The sequence below is a fragment of the Ovis canadensis genome, chromosome X (assembly GCF_042477335.2).
Source record: "Ovis canadensis isolate MfBH-ARS-UI-01 breed Bighorn chromosome X, ARS-UI_OviCan_v2, whole genome shotgun sequence".
Classification (NCBI taxonomy): Eukaryota; Metazoa; Chordata; class Mammalia; order Artiodactyla; family Bovidae; genus Ovis; species Ovis canadensis.
Window position 1 is genome coordinate 30,708,841 of NC_091727.1, and position 19,083 is coordinate 30,727,923.

Consider the following 19,083-nt stretch of genomic DNA (forward strand, 5'->3'; position numbering starts at 1 on the left):
TTCACTCTGTTGCACTTTGCTTTATTGCATTCACAGGTACTGCTTTTCGTTTCTTTTTTCTTTTTCCTTTTTCTTTACCAAATTGAAGGTTTGTGTTAGTCAACCTTGCTTCCAGCAAGTGTTTTGGCTCCATCTTTCCAACACCGTTTGCTCACTTCATGTCTGTGTGTCCATTTTGATAACTCTTGCAATGTTCACACCCTCGGCAGCAAAAATGATGGCCTCAGTGAAGGCTCAGATAATGGTTAGCAATTTTTTTAGCAAAGAGGTGTTTTTATTTAAGATATCTATATTGTTCTGAGGCATAATGCTATCGCCCACTTAATAGCCTACAGTATAGTGTAGACATAAATTTTATGAAAGCATTGGGAAACCAAAAATTTCTTGTGACTCAATTGTGATATTGACTGTCCTTCAGGGGTTGGGAACCAAACTTGCAGTATGTTCTGAGTCTGCCTGTCCTTTGGGATTGTGAGTAAATCAGACAGAAATTGCGTGAACCTGGCATGGGATGTATCCTGTAGCTCTTGTTCCGGTGCAGGCAAGCAATGTGCAGATTAGATGTTTTATTCACGTTGCCTTCTATCCAGAGTTTCTGAGAAATCAGGGTGAGGTCTCCGCGGCAGCCCTAAAGTGCCTGCCGCTGCCCGCACCCCGGCCTCGCACCCCTGCCGCCCTTTGTGGACGCCGACTCGGCCGGTGCGGTCGGATGCGCCGCGGTAGCCCCGGGCCCGGGCTTGGAGGCTCCAGGCGGAGAGGAAGCGGTACGCCCGGGCCGAGACCCCGCGCAAGGCGACGGCCGGCTGAGAGGTTGCGTAGGCCCTGCCCGGCCAGGGCATTGTTCATGCACTGACCAACCTCAGCAGCCCCGGCATGACCTCAGAGAACGCAAACTCTGCCTCCAGCATCACCGGCACTGCCCCCCCCCCCCCAGAATGGTGGGACGCTCGTCCCTGCTGTGGGGGAATCTCAAGAAGTACACACAGAGGTTCTTGCCTGAGAAACTTCCGCCTCAGGACCATACCACCACCACTGACTCAGGGAAGGAGGAGCCCTATCTGCAAGAATCCAAAGAGGAGGGTACTCCCCTCAAACTCAAGTGTGAGCTCTGTGGCCCTGTGGACTTCGCCTACAAATTCAAGCATTACAAGCGCTTCTGTTCCATGGCTTGTGCAAAAAGGTACAACGTGGGATGCAGCAAATGAGTGGGGCTTTTCCACTCAGACCAGAGCAAGCTGCAGAAGGCGGAAGCCACGATCCACAACCGCCGTCCGGCCAGCAAAGCCAGTCTGCCGACACTTACCAAGGATACCAAGAAGCAGCCAGCAGGCACCATACCCCTTTCAGTTACCGCTGCCCTGCAGCTAACACACAGCCAGGAAGACTCCAGCTGTTGCTCAGATAACTCAAGCTATGAGGACCCCTTGTCCCCCATCTCAGCCAGCTTGTCCACCTCCCGCCGGCGACAAGGCCCCGCGGGACCTGGAGCTCCCTGACACGCACATGCAGGACCTGGTGGGCATGGGACACTACTTCCTGCCAAGTGAGCCCACCAAGTGGAACGTGGACGATGTCTACGAATTCATCCGCTCTCTGCCAGGCTGCCAGGAAATCGCAGAAGAGTTCCGTGCCCAGGAGATTGACGGGCAAGCTCTGCTGCTGCTCAAGGAGGACCACCTGATGAGTGCCATGAACATCAAGCTGGGGCCCGCCCTCAAGATCTACGCACGTATCAGCATGCTCAAGGACTCCTAGGGGTGGCCGGGCGCCAGGGCTCCTCCTCCTGACCGAGCAGAGCTGGCAGACACTCCTGGGGGCACAGAGCAGGGCCGGTCAAGGGAAGGGCCCCCGCTGTGGGGCATGGCTGGGGAGGAGGTCTCGGGACCTCCTTGGTGGCTCTCAGGGGCCTTTCTTTCTGTGGGAGGGGCAGAGAGGTAGGTGGCACAGAAGATGGGGCTTTATGCTTGTAAATATTGATAGCACTGGCTTCCTCCAAAGTCCCATGACTCTAGCCCCACTTCTCTTCCCCCCTTTCTGTCCCCCATTTTCCAGGGGGTATGTGGTCAGGGCTCCCAGCCTGAGTTGGGTAAGTCACTTCCCAGGGCAGCCATCGGGCCCTCGCCTGTCTTCCTCCTCTTCTTTCTCGGGGCCCAGCTCGCTCTTCCGTTGCCAGATTCTCCCACTTCAGCCTGTTACTGAAGCCGCCAGAAGGGTTCTCCCCCCTCACCCCTGCAGGTGGAGGGAGAGAAGCTGGGCCTGGTTTGGCCACACCTGCTGGTACAGATGCCTTAACGCTGTGTGTGTGACTCTGACTATGTGTAAGCCTCGACTGACTGATGGGCGGAGAGCCCCCCCTGGCATCTCCAAGTGTTTTGTAGCAAACAGCCACTTAGTGCTTTGTCCTGGACTCCACTCAGCCTCGGGATGGGGAATAGGAAAAAGGGCTGCCTCGGTGCAGAGGCAGGATCAGAAAGCGATGCAGCTTAGCAGGAGATTTTCCTTTCCAGATTGTTGTGGTGTCTCTGTAGCCCTATCCTGCACTATGATGCCCCTCGCCTTGACTGCCCTGCTGTGTCACAGACAGCATTAAGGAAGCTGCCCAGTGGGCTGGGCCAAGCTGTGCCTCCTGGTCTTGCCTGTCCACCCACCCTGAGAGCCCAGTGGTGGGGCCCAGAGAACATCCAAGGGCAGAAGAGCTGGAGTGACCGCTGAGGTGAAGAAGGCAGCCTTTGGCCTCGGCTCCCACACTTCTTTGTCTCTGGAACTTGCTGGCAGCAGTGTGAGCTGCCCATGGAGGAGCCGGGGCAGGAAGGGCGAGAGCCGGCCTCTGACCTGCCCTGCACACTGCAGGCTCCCGGGGAAGAGTTGGACTCTCCCCAGGGGAAGGTGGGTGCCCTTCTCAGTTCGTTCTATTCCCCACTCACACCCCCCAGGCAGGGTTGGAAATGAAGGACTTTTTAAACCTTTTTTGTTTTTTAAAAATAAATACATAAAATCCATTCCTTCTGTGCCTTTCTTCCCTGGGGATGCCTTTCTGTGATCCTGAAGAGCTACTTTTCACCTGCAAGGAGAGGGTGGGTCCCTGGACTGGTAGGCGGACGACCACCTTAACTGGACAGCTTATCCTCCACGCTTGGCCATGTCATTTGAGGGCACACTCAGCTCCGGTTCAGATCCCACCTGTTCTTCACAGGTATTCCTTCAGAGAGCAAGGGTCCAGGGCCCCTTCAGCTCTGCCGCTGGGGAGACAGGACGCTGTTCGTCAGGAATACCTTGGCACACTGGAGGCAGAGCCCAGAGCTCCCCACCCTCACACACGCACCTGTGGTGGGTGCAGCATCGTGTCCAGCACCACCCTTGGGGTAACTCTGCCTCACTCAACAGCTGAGCATTCTTTGGATGCTGGAATAGCAAACTATTAGGAGAGTCTCTGCCTCAGGAGGCGATTGCCTAAGCCTCGAATAAAGAAGAGGCCTTCCAAGCACAGGCCGCTCATGCACTCAATTAGTCTGTAACAGAGGGCCCAGGGAGATTGATTGGCAGGGACCTTTTAAGAACTAATACCCACTTCTTGATGACAACTGCGGAAAACCTTTAAGATGTAACTACTTCCTGGAGGAAGAGGAAAAACAAACAACTGACAAATTGACCACCCCCAGGATGGAGCTAGGACTTGGGAAGTCTGGTCTTCAGAAGGTCAGGAATGGCTAGACAGACAGGGGCCAGCATGGGACCCTGGGCTGAGGGGGAGTGGGGAGGGTCCACCAGGAAGACGCCTGTGTTGTCCACCCCACTACAGGACAGGGGAGCGGGCCACTGTGGCCCGTGCAACTTGGCGAGTCCATGCTGGACCTCAACTTTCGCTTTCTGGAGGACAAAGCCAGGCCCAGCCAGAGTCTGTCCTTGTATGTGAGGTGGGAGAGGGAGCTGAAACTCCTGAAAGAGGATAGGGTGGATCTGCAGGGCTGACTGACACAGGTAAACACACCCCGGCTGTCTCTTCACTCTGGGTGGAAGGCCTCAGTCTGAAGGGTGCTTCCTTCAACATGTATTCACTGCTGATGTTCATGCCTTACACAGAATTTTGCAAAACTTTTGGTCACGACCGACAGTTTGTTCCCCACCCTCATATATGTACTGAGATGTATGTAATTGAAGCAAAACAGAATAATACGTACCCTGATGTATTAAAAAAAAAAAAAGGAAATCAGGGTGACATTCCCCTGAGGTGGGATGATGCTCAGCAGCCAATAGAATGGCGCAGTCTGTCCTCGCTGGGCATAACTGTCAGCTTTTAGGTTGTGAATGTTTTTTAAGTCTACAATTCCTTCTCATTCACCCTCCCATAGCCCCTGGCAACCACCACTCTACTCTCTGCTTCTTTGACTTAGACCATTTTAGATTCCTCATGTAAAGGACATGCAGTATTTGTCCTTTTGTGTCTGGCTTATTTCACTGTAGCATAATGTCCTCTAGATTTAATCACACTGTCATGACTACAGAGGTTAGCTTCTTTTTAAGGCTGAATGATATTCCATTGTATGTATATTTTACTTATTTATCCATTCATCTGTTACTGGACAGGTAGGCAACTTCCCTGTCATGATTATTGTGAGTAGTGCTGCAATGAACATGGGAGTGCAGCGCTGTCTTCGAAGTCCTGATTTCAATTCCTTTGGATAGTAGTGGAATTGCGGAAAGTATTATGTGTTATTTTTGATTTTTTGAGGAACCTCTATACTGTTTTCCATACTGGCTGTACCAATTTACATTCCTACCAGCAGTGTTGAATATGTATAGTTTACTAAGAAACTTGCAGACTGTCTTCCAAAGTGGCTCTACCATTTTGCATCACCACCACCAAGGAATGAGAGTTCTTGTTGATTCACATCCTTACCAGCATTTGGTGTTTTCAGTCCTTTGGATGTTGGCCATTCTGAAAGGCATGTTGTGGTATCTGCTTGTTTTTTTAATTTGCAGTTCCATAATGGTATATGATGTGGAGCATCTTTTCATATGCTTGTTTGATATCTGTGTTTCTTCCTTGGTGAGGTATCTATTCATATCTTTTGTACATTTTTTATTAGATGTTAGTTTTCTTCTTATGAATTTTAAGAATTCTTTGTATATTTCAAATTACAGCTTTCATCAGATATATCTTTTGCAAATATTTTCTCCCTGACTATGGCCCATCTTGTTCTCTTGATGGTGTGTTTTTACAGAGCAGAAGTTTAAAGGGAATGAAATCTAGCTTATCAATTATTTCTTTCATGGATCCCCATCACTTTTTTCTTTGATGATCTTTTATTGATAGATTGATTTGCCATGCGGCACATGGGATCTTAATTACCCAACCAGGGTTTGAACTGACACCCCTTGCACTGGAAGCACAGTTTGTGTGTGTGTGTGTGTGTGTGTGTGTGTGTGTTGAGGAATAGCAAATTAACAATATCGTGACAGTTTCAGGTGGACAGTGAAGGGACTCAGCCGTACATATACACATATCCACTCTCCCCCAAACTCCCCTCCCATCAATACTGCCACATAACACATAACCAAAATAATTAAGAGTGATAAATAAAGGAGACAAATGGATACTGCTCAGTAACCATATGATCATCTGCATGTGCAAAATCAGACACCCTCAAGTGATCAAAGGCTTACAAGATTATCTGGTGCTATCCTTCTATGTAGAAAGTAAATATTTTATTATTTGTACTAAAAGTATTTTTTTCAATTTATTTTTTGGCTGTGCTGGGTCTTAGTTGTGACACTCAGTATCTTTGTTGCCATGTCTGCAGGCTCTTTGGCTGTGGCATGTGAGATTTTTAGTTGTGGCACATGAACTCTTAGTTGTAACATGTGGGATCCAGTTACCTGACCAGGGATCGAACCCAGGCCCCCTGCATTGGGAGCACAGAGTCTTAACCACTCGACCAACAACAGGAGGGTACTGACAGTAAAGATTTTTAAACTACCCTAAATCTGGTGGCTCAGATGGTAAAGAATCTGCCTGCAATGCAGGAGACCTGAGTTCAATCACTGGGTTGGGGAGATCCCCTGGAGGAGGGCAACCCACTCCAGTATTCTTGCTTGGAGAATCCCCATAGACACAGGAGCCTGGCAGGCTACAGTCCATGGTGTTGTAAAGTGTCAGATATGACTGAGCAAATAAGCACACTAAATCTGGCTGAAGAGAAGGAATATATCAGCTCTTTTTCTCTTACAGCATAATATCTTTCCTGAGTTCTTTGATTTCTGCTGTGTGTTCCTAATCTTAGATTACTTTTGAGACCAAGACCTGTTTTCTCCAACATTTACTAGAGGTTAACTGTTCAATGTCTGTAGGAATATGCATTTCCCAGGAAGCCTATAATCAAGTGACAGATGCTGATATGGGAACCTCCATGAAGGAGGGCTGAGGAGACAATCACCGCTGAATATACTGGTCATCCAAAGACTAAGAAGAGGAATGTTACATCAGTAGAAGGCAGAGACCCAGGTTGTAGTAGATGCAGTGAGTATGTTGAGCAAAAGGAATCCGAAAGGACTAGAGTTGCATCCCCACTGTCTATTCTCAGAGGCCCTGATGGACTACGATCACATGAGGATCACCCTGACTTCCCACTTGGAATTCTCAGGAGACTAGGACCTTAACATAAGACAAGCAGCTTCATAAAGCAGAGAGTGGAGATACAGGATTCATCATGTGTCAATGTGAGGACCTGAAAGTGGGCTCACAGTAGCTCACACTATACACTATACACACTATACACACTATACACACACTATAAAAGGAGGCCCTGGAAAATCACTGATGCTGTGGTCCCCAGGAAGCTCTGAGCAGAGATGTCAGGTTGATTTCAGGCTGGAAAGTTTCAGCCAGGTGAGGTCTTTGTCTAATAGGATCAGCCTATTTCCCAGAGGGACGGACCTAAACCCAAGGAGGACCTCACATGCGATGCTGAGTGTTAGACGGGACCCCTGGAGAGGGAGCCAGAATTCTGTAAATTCTTAGCCCTGAGAGACCCAGAAGAGCTACTTCTTAGTGGTCCCCTCATTCAACCTGTGTGATCTTAAGGAGGACAGGGCCTCCTCTAGCAGAATCAGACCCCAGATCTGCAGAGGGGGGCATCTTGACCATAACCAGACTTCAGGTGAGGACCATCAAAACTAGTGAGAGGGTCTCTTCCCCTACGAGGGAGGCTCACAGAGTGGCGTCCCCTCCTGACAAGCAGAGATGCTCAGAGCAGCGCCCTGACTCCCGACACTAGGGACTTGGAAAGGCGAGGTCTTCGTTTGGGAGCTGGGGGACTCGGATTCACAGAAGGAGGCCTCCTGGGCTTTGATACACTGCACAAGGAGGAACCAGGGACGGATGAATATTGAGCTACCGGCTTCCCGTAACATGCTGTCCCTGCCCCCTGCCCCTGCCCCACCCCTAAGAGACCCCACGTATGAACGTATGCAGTGCTCCTCCTTTTCCGCTTCCAAGGCAAGGAGCGCGGTTGGTAGCAGCAGCGTCTGTTCAGCGGAGGTTGTGTACCGGACTTGTCCGGAGCCAAGGTGAGGCCCTGAATGTAGCTGAAGTGAATTTCCCAACCCCTCCCTGTAAGAAAAGTGACCCAACTGCATCCCACCCCTGCAATCTGCAGTGTAACACGCCCTGTCCCGAGTTGCGGGCCAAGGAACCATCTTGTAGTTGCCACGTGGAGGGTCGGTGGCGGCTCGGGCGGCTTTGTTTAAAGAGGACGGACTCTATGCGTTGGAAGTTGTATTTGCCCTCAACAGCTGAAATGATGGGGCTTTCAGTGCTCACAGGGCTATCTCCTTCCAAAGTGGTGGCTGCACAGAAGCCGTTCCTGCCGCCAGTGCTGCAGTGCCCTGGAGTAGTGGCCTCCAATCTTTTTGGAACCGCGGGACCGGTTTCTTGGAAGACAATTTTGACATGGGGTGGGGTGCAGTGTGGGAAGGGGTGTGATGCGGTGGACAAAGGAGGGTGGGGTGGCGTGAGGGTAGGGTGGGGTAGGCTGAGGGGATGGTTTCAGGATGCTTCAAGTGCATTATATTGTTTCTTTATTTCTGTTATTATTACATTCCCTCCAGCTCAGATCATTACGCATTAGAATGGGAAGGTTTGGACCCCTACCATAGGGGTCCAAATTACCATAGAGTAATTCAGGCTGAGAGAACCCGTCATTTTTGCATGGTGTGCGGGGTGGGGGGGGGTGGGCATTGGGGATAAGGGACGTTCAGGTAGAGGAAGGCCTTTATGTAAAAGGATATGGACCTAGAGAGTATTATGTATAAATGAAATGAGTCAGAGAAAACAAAATGCTATGGGATTTCACTTCTGTGAGGAATCTGAAACACAGAAACAATTGTAGAAGCAAGAGAGAGAAAACAGGTGGTTGATGGGGATTGGGGGGGGGAGAAGAGATAGATGAGGAAGGTTAAGATGTGCAGACTGCCAGTTACGTACTAAAATCAATGGGTGTGAAAGGTAAATAAAGAGAAAATAGGTAAGGTAACCCCATTAGGCATAGGAAGGAGTCTCAGCCTTAGAAGGAGTCAAGCCAGGACCTTCAGTGCTAGTCAGCAGGCCTGGCATCCAAGCGGATTGCTGCACTAAGGAGCAGCCCCGCTCTCAGATCTGGGCATCCCCAAACAAGGTAGCTGAATATGGAGCCCCCAGCATCTCCTCTAGCCACTCAGGGAGGTGAGAGCTTTGCTCTGGGGCATGTAGACTCGGGTCAGCAGAGGGAAGACTCCCAAACTGGAGGCCAGAATCCTGAGTGAGGACTGAGGGAGCCCCTGACTCCAGAACTGGGGCAGGGGGCAGAGGTCAAGAGTCCTGCCCTTGTGGTTAGCAGCATAGCCCCAAATCAGTTTTGGCAGGATGTGACTCACTCTGTCACCTCTGGTCCCAGAAAGGTGAAGACCTTTTTGCAGGGTTTTGGGCTCAGATTGACAGAGGGCAGAGTCCCAGGAAGGATGCGGAGTCGAGGGGAAGATCCATACACGGTAGAGAGAGCTACAACTGATGCCGCCTCTGCTGTCAGCCCCTGGGGGTCCCAGGGCAGAGCTGGCCAGTTCTGGTGCCCCTGACTTCTGCCTGTGGGGTCCAAGGGAGATGAGGGCCTTGGTTTCAGACCTGGCTGCCCAAGTCAGCAGAAAACAAGGAGTCCCAGGCCATGACAGATGTTGAGGCACCAATTCTATGTGAGGAAGGAGACAACTGACTCCCCCAGAACAGAGGAGCCCACACAGAGTGCCACCTCTGCCGTCACCCTGGGAAGCCGGGTTAGAGCTCTCAGGCTGAGATACCCTCTCATTTCCTCCAAGGATGGTCTCAGGGACATTGGGGTTTCAATGTGATGGGTGAGGCCTCATTCAACATAGGGAGGAAGCCCGGTTCCTAAAAGGAGTCACACTGGTAACACTGAATGAACATGCGAGAACCCCACCCAGAAGGAAGTGAACCACATAGTCACATGACTCCTCTCAGACCTGGGAGACCCAGGCATGGGGACCAGATGACCCCCACTTGCTTCTGCCCAGAGCCTTGCAGGGAGGTGAGGAACCTCGTTGATGGGGGTATGGGTTCAGGTCCACCACTGGAGCATTTGCAGCTAGTACCAGGAGCCCAGAAGAGGACCTAAGAATTGAGGGGACCATCCAGCTACCCTGTGACAACAGAGGGCAGTGCAGAATCTCTTCCTGACTGTCCACATCAGGAGTCCACACACAGCTGTAGCTAGAGATTGGGAAAATGTTGCTGCTTTCTAGTGGGTCTCAGGGAGATGGGGGCCTTAGTAGGAGGGGAGAGATCTCAAGTCGAGATAGAGATTTCCTGGTCTTGCCAGGAGTCACAGAGTCACAGTAAGGACCCAGAGAGATGACTTAGATGAGCACCTACCCAGAGCAGTGGGGGCCCGCAAAGTCCCAGCCCCTGTCAGCCCTGGGGCACCCCAGGCAGAGGTCGCCAGATGTCACCCCTCACTTCCAGCCCCAGGAACTCAGGGAGATGTGGGCCTTGATCTGAGGCCAGAAGACTCAGGGTGGACTAAGAGAGGAGCATAGATCCCATCCAGGTGAGGACGAAAGGGGCCAGCAATGATGGAACAGTGGAGTCCCAGAGAGTCCAGCCCCTGCTGCCATCCCAGGGAGGTCAGGGACAGGGGTGACAGGAGGTGGCTCACACTTTCTTTCACCTTGGGAACCTCAGTGTGCTCAGGCTAGCAGAGGGAGAATTTCTAACATTTGCCAGGACTCATGGAGAAGATGCTGAGGACTGTGGGAAACTCCCAGAATTCCTCTCACTGTCACTCCTTGGTGCCCCCAGGCATACATGGCAGGCAGAAGTGTGCCTCACTCACAGCTAACAGGGGAGTGAGCGCCTTAGTCTAATGGGTCAGCAGAGGAAGGAATCTTAGACTCTTTGAGTAAAATCTGGGGACGCATTACAGGGCCTCAACCTCCTGCTGCAGCTCTTCAGGCCCCAGAGACCATGGGCGGGAGGGCCAGGTAGGGCCACCCTGGCTTCCCCCAATGATCTCAGGGAGCTGTTGGCCTTGCTGTGAGGAAAGGTCCTCAAGCCAGGAGAAAAAGGAGCCCCCAGATCCTCCCAGGAGTCAAAGTGGGGACTGCGAATGAGGACTGAAGGTAGCACGCTCCCCCGTCCAGCTAATCAAACGAACGCTAGAGTCTTGCCTGATCCTCCTCATTTCTTTGTGTCATTTCTAAGGGAGCTGAGGTTCTTCACCTGAAGGGGCTGCACCAGAGGCAGGAGGGAGGGGCCCACACCCTTGGTGTTGACAAGATGAGGACCCTGAATGGTGGAGAACCGAGTTCAGGACAGAGCAGGCCCCAGAACTGCCAGTGCCATCCACCCCTAGTGTCCATGACTCAGTTCCTTCTCATGGGTCCCAGGGAGCTTTGAGGCATCACCTTTCAAGTGGCACATGGCAGGGGTCCCGGCCCCACTAAGAGCTGATGTGACAGTTGTGTGTGTGAATGAAGGGACCCAGAGAGGGCCCCACTCCCAGGATCTGCTGTCACTGGAGGCAGCCACAGGCAGGCTGAGGCTGGCGCACGCTCACTTCTTACACCGGGTTCTCAGGGGATAGGCTGACCAAGAACAAGAGGCCAGCAGTTCCTGGAGCAGGGCTCTCCAGGAAACGGGCAGAGCAGCCTTCCCTCCGTGCTGAAGGAGCTCATCCACTCATCTTCCCTTCTCCAGGTGCCAGCATCACCTACTTGCCTGCCTGCTCCCCTGCCTGCTGTGCCTGCTGATAGTCATGCCTCGGGGGCAGAAGAGCAAGCGCCGTGCGCGTGAGAAACGCCACCAGGCACGCATGGAGACCAAGGATCTCGGGGATGCTCAGGCTGCTGCCTCCCCCGCCCCTACTTCTGGGAGTGTGCCCCCGGGCCCCCCGACTGCTGATGCAGGCCAGAAGCCTCAGGGAGCTGAAGCCACTAGCTCTCCTGTTGCAGGGGCTTCACGCCCAAGATCTAAAGCACGTGGCAGGCGCCAAGTTAAGGAACATAAAAATTCTTCCCAGGCCTCAACCTCTGCTAAGACCACTCCTCCAGATCTTCTGGCCAAGAAGGCAGGAGTGTTGATGCACTTCATGCTAGAGAAGTTTAAGATGAAAGAGCCCATTAGGAAGATAGATATGCTGAAGATTGTCCGCAAAATGTTCAAGGCACAGTTCCCTGAAATCCTCAAGAAAGCCACTGATCGCATAGAGCTGGTGTTTGGCCTTGAATTGAAGGAAGTCAAGCCGAATGGTTACTCCTATACCCTGGTCAGCAAAGAGGGCCTTGCCAAAGATGGGGTGCTGGGCAGTACCTTGGAGGTGCCGAAGAATGGGCTTCTGATGCCTCTGCTGGGTGTGATCTTCCTGAATGGCAATTGCGCCTCTGAGGCAGAGATCTGGGAGTTCCTGAATGTTCTGGGCATCTATGATGGAAAGACACACATAATCTTTGGGGAGCCCAGGAAGTTCATCACTGAAGAGTTGGTGCAGGAGAAGTACCTGGTGTATCGTCAGATTCCTGACAGCAATCCCCTGAGCTATGAGTTTGTGTGGGGCCCAAGAGCCCACGCTGAAACCAGCAAGATGGAGGTGCTGGAGTTTGTGGCCAAGATCAATAGTACCGACCCCAGTGCTTTCCCATTCCATTATGAGGAGGCTTTGAGAGATGAAGAAGAGAGAGCCAAAGCCAGATCTGCAGGCAAGGCTCATGCTGCTGCCAAGGCCACTGCCCACCCCAAGGTCCCACCCAGCGATCCATCCAGCCCCAAATGAGATCTCAGGCAGCTTCTTCACTTTGACCAATACTGCCAACCTTTTTAGTAGTGAGAGGATAAAGTGTGGCTGGAAAGGTCATAATATACCTCTTTTTTGTGCTCCTGTTTTACCCTGTTACCTTTCAAATGTTGTTTCGTTTCCTAGAATGTTTGTTTAGATTCAGAATCCAAGTTTACAAATGACAGTTTTGTTGTTATCTGTCAGATCTAAGAGTAAGAGTTTTGGCACTGTGTAGTAGAATTCAGAAAATTCTTCATCTTTTTTGGATCCAGAACAAGATAACATAGCTTTGGAATAGGAATTTTCTTGGAAATGTGAAAGAATGTTGTTATTTTAAAACAGATGAAAATCAAGTAAGCTGTAGTCAAGTTTTGATTTATGTTATTCACCTTTGTCTTTCTCTTTATAACATTCAGTAGTACCTTTAGCGATACACTTAGATGTTAGCTTATTCAAGAATGCCAATAAAAATAAACAATAAGAAACTACATTCCTTGCTTGGTGGCTCCTTTATGCCCATCTTTACTTGAGCATCTGCTCTTCAGAAGGTTCTGTGCTGGTGAGGGTGATGCAAAGATAAAGGAGACCCTGCACCTGCCTGTAGATGTCTTGAGTATATGAGCAGTGATTCTATAAGGAAGGTGACGAAAAGCAGGGAGGATGCTGGGGAGGGAGTTGGGATGAGAGCAGTGAGGTATAAGTTCTCTCAGCCTTTATTCTCTTAAACCAAAACTTTGAGGTTTGGTATTTTGGCCAAGGTCAGTGGTAACATCCCCAGTGCCTTCCCACCCCGTTATGAAGAGGCTCTGAGAGATGATGACGAGAAAGCCCGAGCTGCAGTCAGGGTTTGTAGTCCTGCCAAGGCCAGTGTGTGCTCCAAAGTCACGTCTAGCAGTCCCTCCAGCCCCTAGTGAGGTCTGAGGCAACTTTCACTGTGTTCCACCTCCAAACCTTTTAAGTTGTGAGAGGCTAAGGTGGGGCTGGAAAGCTAATCATAATATCCCATCTTTGCGTTCTTGTTCCTTCTTGGGAGGTCATTTTAAGTTGGCTGCGTGGTGGGCTGGATGAATCTGTGATAATGGTGAGCTGGGCCCAGACCCCTAGATGGTGGGCCTCAGATTTGGGAGGCTGAGACTGAAATGAGAAGCTGCCCTGAACAGTTACCCTGAGATTGTGAGTCAACCAGAGGGAATCTCCGCCTGTGGGAAAGAACAGAAGGTGTCCAGTGCTCCTGCCCCAGTGCAGGTGGACACAGTCCACAAACCAGGTGTTTGATGTGTATTATTGTCACCTTTGTGATAGGATGTTGAGACGTCACTGTGCTGGCACTCTGGGCCCTGAACAGAAGGAGCCCCAGCACACTCCAAACATGAGGATATCTAGAGTGTAATCTAGTAGACCTGCTGAGCGGGGCTAGATTTTAGTGGTGGTGAAATACATGAAAATCGGGCTGTTTTGTCGGGAGGGCTTTGGGAGGCAGGGGAATTAGTGGTCCTTAACACAAATTCTATAAGGTTTTGCATTGCATCCTGGTAAAACACTTGCCTCTAAATTCAATAACATATTCTCTGATAGAGAAAATTTACTTAGGGTTACTTGTTTAGTTGCTAAGTTGTGTCTGACTCTGCCACCCCATGTTCTGTAGTCCACCAAGCTCCTGTGTCCATGGAACTTTCCAGGCAAGAATCCTAGAGTGGGTTGCCATTTCCTTCTCCAGGGGATCTTTGCAACACAGGGATTGAACCCGCATCTCCTGCTTGGCAGCCAGATTCCCCACCCGGGGAAGCCCAGTGATTAATTGCTAAGCAGCAGTTTGATTGACTCAGCTTTCTTTTTTTAGAAGACTGCATAGTCTCTAGCTTCTGCTGGATAAAGAAAAATTTCCATAGATGAGGGTAGTTTCTTATGCAATGAAAAGCATCATCATCATAACTACCAGGCATGAAATACCTAAACATTTCCAGCTGCAGTGCCGCGTGCTTTATATGTTACATATGTTCCGATACTTTTGTAAGACAAGGCTTATCAAACTCACTTAGGACACAAAGAACTTGCAGTATTCTCAAGGCTGATAAAGTGACAGAACTGAGTGTAGAGTCTGGTCTGAATTGCTCTAGAGTCCATACTGTTTCAGTGCTCCCAGTCTGAGGCTGACTTTGTGTCTATTCATTTCTCTTCACACTGCTCCATTGTGTCTCAGGCAAAGGAAAGAGGAACTTGTAGCCAGAGTACTAAAAGCAGCCTGAAGATGAAACTGAGAATGAAACCCCATTTAGGGGTTGTCTGGGGGCTTGTTTCCCTGGGATCCTCCCGCCCCTCACCCCAGGGATATTGGAGAGCTGACCACCTGGGTCCCAGCACGGGTGTCCAGTCCCAGCCTGTTCCCAGTGACAGCACCCTTCCCTGGGTCTTCCCCTGTGAGTCCTGTGCCCTTGTCTCCAGACTGAAACCTGACTTCCGGCCAGCTGTTCTCTGCATCCTCCTCTGGATGGTGGGCTCTGCTTGCAGAGGAATGGACCAGTCAGATACCCTGCCCTGCCTGACTCAGAGCATCCCTGCAGGTTCCTCTCTGAAGGTTCCTCATCCAAGACACTGGGACCACAGCTGCCCTTTCCCCATGAGGGGTCACTTCCGGCAGGGAGGTTCGGACACCTCATCCCCACTGGCTGCCCCCACCACGTTCTCGGTATTTTCCAATCTGCTGGTGACTAGGGTCTGATTTAGCACAGAAACTACTGGTCGTTGTGCTTCCCCAGTGGCCCAGCTGAAAGTGCATCTATTATTACATCACTATTTTTTTTTTAGACCCGGGTGGCTCAGATAGTAAAGAATCCACCTGCAATGCAGGAGAGCCTGGTTTGATCCCTGGGTTGGGAAGATTCCCTGGAGAAGGAAATGGCAACCCACTGCAGTATCCCTGCCTGGAAAATTCCATGGACAGAGGAGCCTGGCGTGATCCAGTCCATGGGGTCGCAAAGAGTCAGACATAAGTGAGTGACTAACTCTAACATTTACTAGTGGTGTGATCCTGGGTAACTTCCTTAACCCCTTTGTGCCTCTTACCTGTAAAATGTCCATGAATAATACCTAACTATAAGATATTTTGAGAATTGCATGTAAGGTATTCAGTGTAGTGCCCGTGAATTCATAAACATTTTATGTATGTGTTAAGTATTATTTTATTATCAAAGCATTCTGTTGAGATTTCATTTTGCATGTTGAAGAATTAATTGGCATTTAATACAGCAATAATGTGGGCCCTATAGATAACCTTAACACTTAAAAATTAAAATGTAGAAATAATAACCTTCTGAGAGGGACTATGTCACATTGGTAGTCCCTAAAGCACTATAGGATGATTAATATTAATTAAGTCAATAAAAAGTGTTAATGTTTAAATATTAGCCATGGTTATCAGACAACTTTATTAGCCTTAACACTTCATTCCCCATTTGTATAGGATGTGCTCAAATGCTCAGTCGTATCCAACTCTTTGCAACCCCATGAATTGTAGCCCTCCAGGCTCCTCTGTCTATGGGATTCCCCAGACAAGAATACTGGAGTGGAGTGCCGTTTCCTCCTCCAGGAAATCTTCCTGACCCAGGGATCAAACAGATCCATGTCTCTTATGTCTCCTGCACCGACAGGTGGATTCTTTACCACTGGTGCCACCTGAGAAGCACCTTGTATAGGATATATGAGGTAATTAAACAGATTTTATTTTGTGTCATTAGTAAATAACTAAGCTCTGATGGACTGAGGAACTCAGCTTTGACTACATCTTGGACTAAGTGAAATTTAAGGATTGTTTGGTATTTAAAAGTGAAAGTCACTCAGTTGTGTCCCACTCTTTGTGACCCCATGGACTGTACAGTCCATGAAATTCTCCAGGCCAGAATACTGGAATGGGTAGCCTTTCCCTTCTCCAGTGGATCTTCCTAACCCAGGGATTGAACCCAGGTCTCCTGCATTGCAGGTGAATTCTTTACCAGCTGAGCTACAAGGGAAGCCCAAGAACACTGCAGTGGGTAGCCTATCCCTTCTCCAGCAGATCTTCCCAACCCGGGAATCGAACTGGGGTCTCCTGCGCTGCGGACAGATTCTTTGCCAACTGAGCTATCAGGGTAGCCTTTGGTATCAAAAGATACCTCTTAATATAATTTTTATAAATTTGAGAAGAAAAGAGATTGTGATGACCTTTTGAGAGTAACATGTGGAAGAAGGACTGGAATACATTGGAAATGCTGCATAATCATAGCATTGTTTTCATGTATACTTTATAGTTTTTAAATGATTTTTAAAAATAATTATTTATATACTTTATTTATTTATTTAACTGCACTTCTTAGTTGTAGCATGCAGGATCTAGTTTCCTGATCAGGAATTGAACCTGGGCCCTCTGCATTGGGAGCACTGAGTCTTAGCCACTGGACCACGAGAGACATTCCTTTAAGTGGTTTTTTAACTCATTTTTTTTCTAGCTGGAACATTTTATGTCATAATAACTAGCTTCATAACAAATTAAATGTTTATTTATAGAAATATTTAGAATTTATGATTAGATGTGTGCACTTGAACCAGATGGACTTACTCTATTTGACATCAATAAATAGTTTTGGAATTTGGTACTTTTGGATATGCAGTATCTTTTTTCAAGTATTGGGCTGGCCAAAAATTTCATTCGGGTTTTTCCATAATTGTATAATTATATTGTAACTGTGTGGAAAAACCCGAATGAATATTTTTGGCCAACCCAGTGCTTGACTCTATTGTTGTATATTATGTAAAATGACATTTAGTTTGCTTCCCATTGATTAGAATCAATGACATAAGTCATAATTATGCCCTGGAATCATATGTATTTCTAGTCTGCCCATATTGTAGGTTAAATAGACAATGAGAACTAGCCTAGAAAGGTAAATATCCTCTATCATTTCTTTTCACTTGAGAAAGGGCACCCAGAACTCTAAAATCAACTCCATAACTATATACATAAAAACAAAATAAAAATTGTTTGTAAATTGTGGTCTCTTGTACTAAGGGGAGATATTAAGATCACCCTTTTTGAAAAATATAGAGAACTAAGGCAAGGATAATTCAATCAGAATTTATAACATCACCTCAAGATATCAAGCCAGACTACAAGAATAGTACACTGTAATGTATATATGTGTTGTGATGCCAATTCCAATTTAAGTTAATTGTACATTTTATTGATCTGATGAGTGCATTTGTTAGCTTAAGCCAAAGAAAATGCAGATTTTCTGTTCGACAGTTATGATTGAGATACCCCCTAAATTGTTTGTATTTACTGGTTTAATAATTGCACATTTGGGAAACTGTGGGAAGATCTCTTTTTAGAACACTGATGCATATGAAACTGTTGTGACTATTCTCTCCTTTGTAAAATATTCTACAGCCTTGGCTTCTGCATTAGTCAAGATAAGCTAGATTATGTTGTTGTTCAGTCATAAGTGATGTCTGACTCTTTATAACCCCATGGACTGCAGCATGCCAGGCTTCCCTGTCCTTCACTATCTCCTGGAGTTTGCTCACACTTGTGTCCATTGAGTCAGTGAGCCTGTCTAGTCATTTTGCCATCTGTTACCCGCTGCTCCTCCTCCTCTCGATCTTTCCCAGAATCAGGATCTTTTCCAATGAGTCGGCTCTTTGCATTAGTTATCCAAAGTATTGGAGCTTCAGCTTTTATTGGAGAAGCGAAAGGCAAACCACTTCAGTATTCTTGCCTCAAGAACCCCATGGACAGTATTAAAAGGTTATGTTGGAGTGTCAAATTAGTCCTGAAATCTCAGTTTTTTACAACAAAGCTTTCTTTCCCAACAACACTACATGTTCAATGGGCATGGGGTAGGGAGGGGCATTTGGAGATTTTCCCTGAGATTTCCCTGTTCATTAAGGCAGAGGAGAGTGGCCAGGGAGTCTTTAAAGGGCTTTTCTCTGACTCAGCAAAATCCATCACTTCTCCCATTTCACTGGCTAAAGCTAGCCATATATCCTTGGTTAGCAAGGGGTCTGAAAATTGTGGCTTTCCATGTACCTAAGAAGAAAGAGTATAGGATTGGGTTTGGTGAGCATAGCACTGTCTCTGTACAGTTTTTAAGACACTGACCTATCCTGGTTCTTCTACCTCTCAATCTATTGTTTTCTCCAACTCCTCAATGGACTTATCCTTTTCCATGTCACCTCTTGGGAAACTAGTGTTCTCCAAGTTACCATATCTAGTCCACTATTTTATTTTCTCCCTACAACTATCCCCAGGTAACTTCCTCCATTCCTCCAGTTCTATGAACTATCTGCTGCTAACTTCCAGATCTATTATCCCAAGTTCTGACCTACCCACAAAGCCTGAAACAGAAATGCAACTCTGATTGATTCAAGGGTATTTCCAACTCAGTGTGCAAAAGTATAAACATATGATTGTTTTCCAAACCTCATTCCTCTTCCTGTTTCCTTTGTCCCAGTTAGTGGCAGCATCATATTTCCAAGTCTAGATTCCTCCCTATCATTCCCACCTTTTAATTTTGTATGTATGCCATTTAGCTAGGCTAGGGTGCTCAGTTGTTAGTCAAGTATCAGTCTAGATATCCACTGTGAAGATCTTTCATAGATGTGACTTATTAGTAGTTAAATCTGTAGGCAGATTACCATCCATAGTGACTCAGCCCCATGCAATCAGTTGGCTCCAAGAACAAGAACTGAGTTTCCTGAAGGAATTTATAAAAATTATACATGTATATATATATAT

At 48.3% G+C, this 19,083-nt stretch overlaps 1 protein-coding gene and 1 pseudogene across 1 annotated transcript; both read left to right on the top strand.

The window, feature by feature from the left end:
- The first annotated feature begins 812 nt into the window (after nucleotides 1-812).
- On the top strand, nucleotides 813-1,762 carry LOC138929889 (polyhomeotic-like protein 2 pseudogene; annotated as a pseudogene).
- Nucleotides 1,763-11,300: 9,538 nt separating this feature from the next.
- Nucleotides 11,301-12,314, top strand: LOC138929890 (melanoma-associated antigen B1-like). The gene has a single exon (XM_070289581.1). The coding sequence runs from the start codon at nucleotides 11,301-11,303 to the stop codon at nucleotides 12,312-12,314; it is 1,014 nt and encodes a 337-aa protein (XP_070145682.1).
- Nucleotides 12,315-19,083: the final 6,769 nt, after the last annotated feature.